This window comes from Camelina sativa, chromosome 18, assembly GCF_000633955.1.
Source record: "Camelina sativa cultivar DH55 chromosome 18, Cs, whole genome shotgun sequence".
Lineage (NCBI taxonomy): Eukaryota > Viridiplantae > Streptophyta > Magnoliopsida > Brassicales > Brassicaceae > Camelina > Camelina sativa.
The window spans coordinates 10,949,165-10,959,414 of NC_025702.1; the positions used below are offsets into that span (position 1 = coordinate 10,949,165).

Here is a 10,250-nt window from a genome sequence, read left to right on the forward strand (position 1 = left end):
GGCCACTGTGTCACTTAAAAAAACCCTAATCGCTCCTTCTTCGTTCTCCTCTGTTTTCTCGGATTCAAATTCAAAATTCGTATATGTCCATGGAGTAACCTCGAAATTGAACTACCTACACACAGAGTCGAGTGCTTCGGCCATATCGTTGGAATCGCAATCTTGCGTTTCCTCTGTGCTTCCAGATTCTCCTTTTCTCCTAGAAAACACCCAAGCTATTGTCTTCACTTCGCCGCCGCAGACCTAGTATCATAAAATGGTGTCGCCAAAAGTGTTAGTGAGCATAGTACACTCTTCGCTACTCGGAACGTCCCGGCCAACTCCAACGCAGCGTATCGAACTCACTCATGCCATTCGCAACTCATTTTCCTCTATTCAGAACCTCCTATTATTCCCGGTACTTGCTCAATCGATGCGTCTCTTTCAATTTTCTGGGTACAGTAACGATTTTATTTTTCTTTTTAATCTCTGGGCAGCCTCCGAAGCCGTCGGACAGAGCGCAAGTTCAGTCCCGAGAAATTAGACTCCCGGATTCGCTGCCTATATCTTTGGATGACCAAGATGTTGCTATTGTAAGTGTTTCTTTCGAATTTGGGAGACGAGTGTTTTGAGTCTGAGATTTATTGGTCTAGTGGATGTTAAGATTTCAGGATTTAGATATGAACATAGGGGAGTGTATTCTGTCTTGATGAGGACTTACAATACAACCTTTTGGCTTCTGTTTAACTTTCTTCATCTTCAGAGACTGGTTAAAATTGATGTTACCTTATATTATCCTGGTATTTGAAATATGTGTGATGATTTATATGGTTGATATCTTATTGCTTCAAAAAAAGTTTAGCTCCTATTGACGTTGTCACGTTGATGACTCGCTGTTCATTATCTTATATTGTTACTGATTGTAGAGTTTGAAACTGAGTGATGAGCTTCACCTAAATGAGATAGATTCTGTTCGTCTGCTTGTATCTGCAAATCAGGAGGTGCGATTCCCTTCACTTTGCTCTACTCTAAAGCTCTGGAGTTATTTTCTGCGATATTTTCTTATATATTTGTCCTATGTTTTTAGTGGGGCTTAGTGGGACGGGACCCGCTTGAGATTCAACGGCTTGCAACTGGACTATGGTATACAGGGAGAAGAGATCTTACATCAACGCTATACACACTCCTGAGGGTAGCTTACTCTCTCGTTTTATTTCTTGCTTTTTTTTCTTCTTCTTCTAGTGTTCGTTGCGTTAAAGCATTATCACACATTACCATTTTTCTGGTTGAACAGGCAGTTGTTCTGGACCAGGGGCTTGAACCTGATCTTATAGCTGACATTCAGGGAATCTTAGAAGAACTGATCAAAACTGGGCTTAGACAACGGTTGATTACTCTTATAAAGGTACTAACCACTAAGGTTCTTTTGAGATACATCCTCAATTGGTTTCAAAATCAAGACTTCAGTATATATGTAACTAAAATAACTTCCCACTTTGCTGCATGAATTTATTTTGAAGAATTTATATTATTGACAATCGTTCTCATTTACTGCGAAGACGAATTCTCTTGTTCGTTGAATATCCATGAGCATATCTGTCTAGCTACAACCATTTCAATCTACATTTCATTTGTTTCTCATGATCTTAGAGTTAAACAATCTTTCTCCAATTAGTAATTGAATATCCATTTTTCAAATGTGTAACTATTACTTATAGTGCACATTGAACCGTTGTGCTAACATACTATTCATTTTTGAGATTCGTTTTCTATATTACCTTTTAACTCAAAGACAGTTGCCATTACCTTTAGTGTACCATTTGTGATTTACTTCTCACTTTGCATTAGCATCAACACTCTGATGTACCTTGACTTCGGATTATAGAGTTCACATCAAACGAGTCAAGAAAATTTAAAGATTTACTTTTGAAACTTCAAAAAATCAGTGATTGTCCCCCATCCATGTCCATTGTCTTCATAGCTGAACATTTGTAGCAAAAACATGCTCTAATCTAGTGAAAAATATTAGATGTAAAAGTTCTTTTAGATGATCTTTATGACGTGATAATTTTACTTTTTGTTTTGTTTTTTTTTAACATTATTATGTAATTACTGTCATGATACAAATTCGTTGTTGTTAGGAACTCAATCGAGAGGAACCTTCTGGATTGGGTGGGCCCTTATGTGAGCGATACCTTATTGACTCAAGGGGTGCTCTTGTTGAACGAAGATCTGTTGTTCATAGGGAAAGACTGATTCTGGGACATTGCCTTGTTCTTTCAATTTTGGTTGATAGACCTGGTAAGCCTGTTTATTTCTTATAAAGCTTTTGTGCGAAGATTAACAATGCTACTTGTTATAAAAATTCAGTTGTTGGATACAGTGCTTTCGTTAATGGTTTGATTTTTTTTCATGAAAAAGACAGCATAAGTTCCATTGTCCACCATAGTAAGTGAAATTATTGATATGTGGTTTACACATTTGCTAGGGCACTTCTTATGCCACACTAGTCAGATCATTTGGTCAATGTGCTGTGAAATATATCATTTTATGTGTGTGTAATTATGCATTCAACATTTTTGACTGAAGTTGAGTATCATATGTGAGTCTGGTGTTTGGTATAATATAGTGGCTTGTTAAGCTTCATCCATTGTTCTGATCTCATTTATGAAATGATTTAAAAGATACTACTAATTAATAATAATTAAGTTGTTTATTAATCGGATTAAAACACTCTTGTTGTATTATATCTTTTGTTATTGCTCTAGGAGATTTCTGTTACATATTCATTCTTCTAACAAGTTGTTTATTGCAGGTTCGAAAGATGTAAAAGATATATTCTATGTTTTAAAAGATAATGCAGCTCAATTAACTGAAGAAAATGACACCATAAGTTCTCAGGTTCATGCTAGTACTGTTCATGACATAGTGGCTATTAAAGCTTTCTTCCTTCCCTGCTTATTTAATATGAAAAGTGTTAATTTCTGATAAATGATTTTTATCTGTGTTGCAGATTACTTTTAGTCTTCTGTTTTCTCTCATCATCACCTTCGTATCAGATGCAATCAGCGGACTATCTGATAAGTCATCTATGATATCTCAAGATGCTTCGTTTAGGACAGACTTTCAGGATATTGTAAGACGAGTTGATACATTTTTCTTTCGCTTCTTATCCCTGTCACTGACACTCGAAAACACACTTCTGCCTTTCTTACGTCCTGATCACCTTTCAGGTCATGGCTTCTGGCAGTGACCTCACTGCTGATGGGTTCATTGGTGGCATAAGGCTTGCCTGGGCTGTACATTTAATGCTGATATATGATGGAATATCTGGAATGGATACAGTTCCCACGGCTTCAACAACAGATATGAGGCACATATGCTCCTGCCTGGAGTCCATCTTCTCAAAAAATGTGTTTCAGTTTTTGCTGGATAATGTTCTTCGAACTGCAGCCTACCAGGTACTTTCATATAAACGTCATCCCAAGTTTCTATCTGGATTTACTGTTCACTTGATATCACTTGACGAGCAAGTGGAAGAATTTTTAGGCTACAAGAAGAGTTACCTTGATTTCCCAGCTAGTGATGACATGTTTAGCTCCTTAAACTTTTCTTAAAGTTTTGAGTCAAAATTATCTCTACCTTTGCTTATAGAATTTTGTATTGATTGAGCTATTATGCATGAAACATGGATCAGAAAAATAGCTATTTTGTAATGGTGTATACGGTGTTTGTACTCTTTCTTCCTGACAACTGTAGTGTATATTGTCTGTTTCACTATGATTGATTTATGTGTAGGCCTGTATGGATGCCATTTTTTTCCTTCATGTAGACAGTCTTTACTTGATTAGTCATTCCCAAATGTGAGAGTGTTCCCATTTCTTTATGCTGATTGTTCTGCTTCTAATCCCATTATATATTTATTAATGATTTCATTATTGAGTATATGATTTTACTTTGTTAGTATTCGGTGGGTTCCTATTTGGATGCTGTATTCATTCTTGTTAGTCTCTAGGATGTTGCTAAATCAGATATCAACTTTAAGTCTCTTTCAGGTTTTCTATTATGATCTTTGATTTTCTTGACTCAACCCTTCCCTCTTGTGTTGGTCTATCAATGGTTGACAAATTGTTACTTGCTACATGCAGAATGATGAGGAGGACATGATCTACATATATAATGCTTATCTGCACAAGTTAGCCTCTTGTTTTTTATCTCACCCAATCGCAAGAGATAAGGTTTGTTAAAAATTCACACTAAAGAAATTCTACTTAGCATTTGTGTATTGTGTATACGTTGGTGATCAAAGTTTGACCGCTGCAACTTTATCATGTAAAGCTTGTAATTTTTTTCCGTACTTCATCGTCTGATATGATGAAGAATTGGTAATATCTGCTTTTCATTTAGAGGGAGAAACTTTTTGATGTATCAGCTTGATCGCTATGGGATATGAGTTTCATATAAACTTCATTAATGGCTGAACCTTATATCCTTCGTTTTGATAGTCTAATAAGTTGAGTAGATGAGCCAAGATGAGAAATACAATAGCTTATCTATATGTTTATCTCCTGAGTCACCTGCCATCATTATTTTTCAGGTGAAAGAATCAAAGGACATGGCTATGAGTGTTCTAAATTCTTACCGAACTTGTGATTCACTTGATGGTAGTATGCAAACTGAAGAGGCTGAGAAGCCACTGCCCTTCATTTCTCTTATGGAGTTTGTTAGCAAAATTTATCAGGTTGAGAACGACTACCAAATCGAGCAGTTATTTGTTTATCTTTGTTTTTTTTTGTTTTTTTATTATTTTACACTAAATTTATGAAAATAAGTTTGCTTGGTATTTTGAATTTGAGTTCTGTTTATATGTTTTTTGGTGGCTAATTTCTTTTTCATAGCACATGTGAGCATTCAGAAACCATGCCGGTCATATCTCGTTTTACATGCCGAATAGACCTGTTTTCGTTTTTGTCTTTTGATCTTTACAACCTTTTACAGAAAGAACCTGAACTACTCTCTGGGAATGATGTCTTGTGGACATTTGTGAATTTTGCTGGAGAGGACCACACAAATTTTAAAACTCTTGTGGCTTTCTTGGAAATGCTGTGTACCTTGGTATGAGAAGTCTTTACATTGGTATTTTGGTGGGACCTCATTCACTTGGTTACTGATTGAGTATCCTTGCTGTCATCTTTATTTAATTTCAGGCTTCCACTCAGGAAGGTGCGTCTAGAGTTTATGAGTTGCTCCAGGGTACATCATTTCGCAGTATAGGATGGCCCACTTTGTTTGATTGTATAAGAATTTACGATGATAAGTTCAAGCAGTCTCTTCAAACTTCTGGAGCCATGATGCCAGAGTTCCTGGAGGGCGATGCAAAAGCTCTTGTTGCATATCTGAATGTACTTCAGAAGGTTATAACTATATTCCAAAAATATTCTGTTTCAACTTTAATTCCACGTGTAATATTCTTATACGGTGCTTTGTATCTATGAGAATTTCAGCTTGTATTCCTAGGAATTGGGGTTAACTGCGTATTCGTTCTAGTCATGTACCTATATACTTTCTCAGGGGTCATGGGGACAAAGCCATAAAAATTATCGATATGAGTTCCTAGGAGGGGAATGTGTTGTTTAAATGTCCTTGCAAATGATTCCTTTCTGTGGAAACTGATCTTTGAACTTTAGATATTTTTTCTATGGTCATTAAGTCTATTTTTCATATTTCGTAGGTTGTTGAGAATGGTAGTCCCGCTGAGAGGAAAAGCTGGTTTCCCGATATTGAACCATTTTTTAAGCTTCTTGGTTACGAAAACATCCCTCCATATCTAAAGGTCAGTGGCGTACTACTGCAGATTCTTCTCCTTATACTGTGGACTCACGAATGATATGTGGAGTGCATCTGGTATCGGTATCTGTATAACTTGTGTTCTTGGTAACTTTATTTTTTTGCAGGGTGCTCTTAGAAAGACCATTGCTGCCTTTGTTTATGTCTTTCCAGAAATGAGGGACACTATCTGGGCTTTTCTTGAGCAGTATGATCTACCTGTTGTTGTGGGATCACCAGTTGGAAAGAGTGACCAACCTTCTCAGGTAAGTGCTTCAAGGGGATAGTTAGTAGTAGCTATTTTAACTCTACTTCTTTAGTTAATATTTCTATTATTATTGAGAATTTATTATAATTTTATGTTTCTGCATTTATTTTCTAACATTTTGTACTTTGGCGTTAAAGACGGGCTGTCATGTTGCAAAGATATCATTGTTTAGCTATGTAAAGTTGGTGTTAGTAACACAAAAAAAAAGAAGATTATTTGTCTAATTCCTGCAACAACTTCATGTGATGAAAATTTCCTTTTTCATTTATTTCGCTAAGACTCACATAACGCATTGTGCTGTGTTCAGGATAGCTAAAACTTGTAATATCACGTGTTTTCTGATGCTGCATTTGCTTTTCCAGGTGGAGAGTATCTTTAGCGTATCTTTAAACCTAATGCCAAAATCCGTTTATATGCAGGTCTATGATATGCAGTTTGAGTTAAATGAAGTGGAAGCAAGGAGAGAACAATATCCTTCAACAATATCTTTCCTTAATCTTATAAACGCTCTGATTGCGGGAGAGAAAGATATGACTGATCGTGGGCGTAGGTAGTAGCCTTAGATTGTTGTATATCGCCATGACGCATTAGTCTTTGTATTTTCTTGGTCTAATGTTTATATGTATACTTTTGTAGATTTATTGGCATCTTCAGGTTTGTGTATGATCATGTATTCACCCCTTTTCCTCAGAGGGCATATTCAGATCCTTGTGAGAAGTGGCAGTTGGTTGTGGCATGCCTTCAACATTTTCACATGTAAAGTCCTGCTTCTGTGCTCTGTCTTGCGAGTTTTAGCAGAAATGATGACATGTTTCTACTTGTTTAACTTCCCTTAGTGTTCCTACCTTTTGTAAATTCCATCACTTTTTATTTAGGGCTCTAATAATGTTGAAGACTGGATTAACATTTTTCTGTATTTCACTTCAGGATCTTAAGCATGTATGACATTCAGGAGGAGGATCTTGATGGATTTACTGAGCATCCACAGTTTTTGGTGTCGGTTGAAACATCATCACTGCAAATGCAGCTACCAATTATAGAATTACTTAAAGTACTAACTTAACTTTTTGATTTATTTTTCTTGTTCCAAAGGCAATCCTCATCTCAAATAGGCATGCAGTATACAGTATATAATTTGTTCCACGTTTCTGTTTGTTTGTCAGGATTTCATGAGTGGGAAAGCTCTCTATAGGAACCTCATGGGTATCCTTCAAGTTGGAGTCAGTTCCATCATCAGCGAGCGATTGAGTAAAACTTATGGGAAGATCTTAGAAAAGGCTGTACAACTTTCTTTAGAAATCTTACTGCTCGTCTTCGAGAAGGATTTGCTTGTTTCCGATGTTTGGCGTCCGCTGTACCAGGTATTTGGCTGTTCTTAGGTGTATCTGAGCTTTGTTTTGTATATCGCCAAGTCGTTCAAACTCCTTAATATGTGGTAGAGATTGTTATATGTGAGAATGCAGTTATATAAGTTTTTTTCCTTACAGAGGACAACTTAGTAGTAACTTCAAAACATTAAACCATTCTTAGTAGTTAAGACATTATATAACTTAGACGTTAAACCATTCTTCAGAGATTGTTCATCTTCAGTTTTGAACGTGTATTATAGTAACTTCACAACATTATCGTCAAAAATTTAAGTAATCCTTTGTCTCAAATTAGAATCACATGCTATTTTTCTTATCCACGATTAATGTAGGTATCTTCTCGTGCACCATTCGATTTAGGTAAGTAACTTCATGTCAAAGATAAAGTATAGAAAGCGTAGGAAAATTTCTCTATTGTTGTTAATCATAAGCTACTAGACTAATAGCAACTAAATAGTATTCTTCCCTCCAACTTTAAGTTAATTTATTTTGACCAATATTGGGCTGTGTGGTGTAAAATGTGAAACTGGACTCTATTGTTAATTTGACTATTGCGTGGAAACTTTTGGTATTAGTGATAGTTTGAACAACAAGTTTTCCTATAAAGCACAATCAGCATGCCTTCCCTGATTTTGTGTTAAGGTACAAGATGGTCAATAATGTTAACTTTTGTTATTGCTGCAGCCTTTGGATATAATTCTCTCACAAGATCATAATCAAATTATTGCCTTGTTGGAGTATGTCAGATATGATTCTCTTCCTCAGATTCAGCGATCTTCAGTCAAAATCATGAACATTTTAAGGTGGTAACAAATTTCGTTTGAGGCATCTCTGTAGTTTGTTTAACCACATGTAACTTATTTTCTCAGATAGCATTAGTCAATACCATTATAAACTGCTTTCAGCTGTTTGATCGCTTTCCTTCGCTTTGTATAATTAGTGTAACCTTATGTTTTGATATAATTTACATGGGTTTTAATTAATGATACGCTTGATAACAGTTCTCGCTTGGTTGGACTTGTTCCAATGCTGATCAAAATTGATGCTGCGAATTCCTTGATCGAGGATTATGCGGCCTGCCTTGAGGTACGACTTGAAGAGGGTGAAGTTGTAGAGAACAGTTGTGACGATCTGGGGGTCCTTATTATGCAGGTTAGTTATCAAATATGTGCACTATGGCTTGGGTCTTATATGCTGTCTTTCATCATGATTGATTCTTCCGTACCTCCCNGACTGTTTAGCTTAATAGAATATCAAACTATGTGCACTATGGCTTGGGTTTTATATGCTGTCTTTCATCATGATTGATTCTTCCGTACCTCTAATATCATCTCAATGGTATGACTTTTTCACATTTGTAGCTTCTGGTTGATAATATCAACCGGCCTGCACCAAGTATCACACATTTGCTTCTTAAGTTTGACCTTGATGCCCCCGTGGAAGGGACAGTTTTGCAGCCTAAGTTTCACTACAGGTTTGATTGAAATTTGTATGCAGAATCTTATGTAGAACTTTCAACCTATAATCTCATTTTTGCTTTGCAATCTGCAGTTGTTTGAAGGTCATTCTTGAAATGCTGGAGAAACTTCCAAACCCTGATATAAACTTCTTACTCTTTGAGTTTGGCTTTCAGGTGGGACATGCTGATACCGGATGTTTTTTAAAGCAAATGAAATTCTGTTTGTTCTATTGTCTTACAGTAACTTTTTCCTTTTGCAGCTTTTGTGCGAGTTGAATTTGGATCCATTAACTAGTGGTCCAACCATGGATCTCTTGAGCAGCAAAAAATATCAGTTTTTTGTTCAGGTACGCCAGATATTGCCTCTCCTTATACGAAAACAATGCCATTTTTTTACTTATTGGCTGCCTCATTCAAGTCACAAATAACACTTTTTTATTTACTCGTCCTTACTTTACTTTCTTATTATACTTTGACATTGCAGCATCTTGATACGATCGGTGTTGCTACTCTTCCAAAAAGAAGTGGCAGCCAGGCGCTCCGTATCAGTTCCCTTCATCAGGTACATATTCGCTACTTCTGTGTCAAGTCTATCCGACTCTGATTAGTTTCATGACAGAATCTAAGTGGGTTTACTCTCTGCTATCTAATATGTGTTCCTTAAACTGATCAAGTGACATGATCAATAATTTATCACAATGCTACATAGTCTTTTTTCCTATTGATTCCATAACTTATTTTCTCAATCTCTACCTTTCCTAGAGGGCATGGCTATTAAAGCTCCTAGCTATTGCATTGCATACTGGTTCTGGAAGCAGTTCAGCTCACCTAGAGGCATGTCAGAGCATACTTTCTCATCTTTTTGGGCGGGAGGTAACTGAAGCAGCGAATGAACTTTTTTCGTCCGGTACATATCCTCAGGATGGTCTTGATTACGCTGGAACTAGTTCAATCAGTAAAAGTAAGGTGAGTTTAGAAACACCTCTGTTCAATGTTCTACTATCCTTTGTGGCATATCCTAGGTTTATCCCTATTCGTGCCTATGTTCTGCACAATTGATTTCTAGTTAGTATGTTTATTGCTGCCTGTGTAGCATTGGTCTAAGGTGTCTACCATTCTATTTTTGAAACCATCCATGCATGATACAAATAACTGTACTGACCCCACTCTTTCTAAAGTCAGAAGTATGTTGCCTTGCAAGGTGATGTGCACCGCCTCTTAACAGTTTAATATCCTTGACCACTAAAAAATTAAGATGTCTCCTTTTTTCATGCTACATCATTTTATTTCACTATAAATCTGACTGTTACAATTTTCATCATTACTTGCCTAGTTTAAAGTCGTTTCATGT

The 10,250-nt window shown here is 36.4% G+C and overlaps 1 protein-coding gene across 4 annotated transcripts in view; it reads left to right on the top strand.

The window, feature by feature from the left end:
* LOC104761076 (nuclear pore complex protein NUP205-like) overlaps positions 1-10,250 on the top strand; it is a 23,068-nt gene continuing 12,818 nt past the window's right edge. For 3 of the 4 annotated variants that reach the window (XM_010484101.1, XM_010484102.1, XM_019240385.1), the window contains exons 1-26: positions 1-397; positions 477-572; positions 906-980; positions 1,067-1,171; positions 1,274-1,384; positions 2,121-2,280; positions 2,795-2,880; positions 2,993-3,115; positions 3,213-3,440; positions 4,128-4,217; positions 4,577-4,720; positions 4,978-5,094; positions 5,187-5,393; positions 5,711-5,812; positions 5,934-6,071; positions 6,493-6,623; positions 6,710-6,829; positions 7,001-7,124; positions 7,237-7,434; positions 8,125-8,243; positions 8,442-8,592; positions 8,802-8,914; positions 8,992-9,073; positions 9,160-9,246; positions 9,384-9,461; positions 9,662-9,865. In XM_010484101.1, coding sequence (XP_010482403.1) covers positions 257-397; positions 477-572; positions 906-980; positions 1,067-1,171; positions 1,274-1,384; positions 2,121-2,280; positions 2,795-2,880; positions 2,993-3,115; positions 3,213-3,440; positions 4,128-4,217; positions 4,577-4,720; positions 4,978-5,094; positions 5,187-5,393; positions 5,711-5,812; positions 5,934-6,071; positions 6,493-6,623; positions 6,710-6,829; positions 7,001-7,124; positions 7,237-7,434; positions 8,125-8,243; positions 8,442-8,592; positions 8,802-8,914; positions 8,992-9,073; positions 9,160-9,246; positions 9,384-9,461; positions 9,662-9,865 — 3,330 coding nt within the window. In that variant the 5' untranslated portion in view covers positions 1-256. The remainder of the gene's footprint in view (positions 398-476; positions 573-905; positions 981-1,066; positions 1,172-1,273; positions 1,385-2,120; positions 2,281-2,794; positions 2,881-2,992; positions 3,116-3,212; positions 3,441-4,127; positions 4,218-4,576; positions 4,721-4,977; positions 5,095-5,186; positions 5,394-5,710; positions 5,813-5,933; positions 6,072-6,492; positions 6,624-6,709; positions 6,830-7,000; positions 7,125-7,236; positions 7,435-8,124; positions 8,244-8,441; positions 8,593-8,801; positions 8,915-8,991; positions 9,074-9,159; positions 9,247-9,383; positions 9,462-9,661; positions 9,866-10,250) is intronic. The other variant, XM_019240386.1, reaches the window with a different exon arrangement.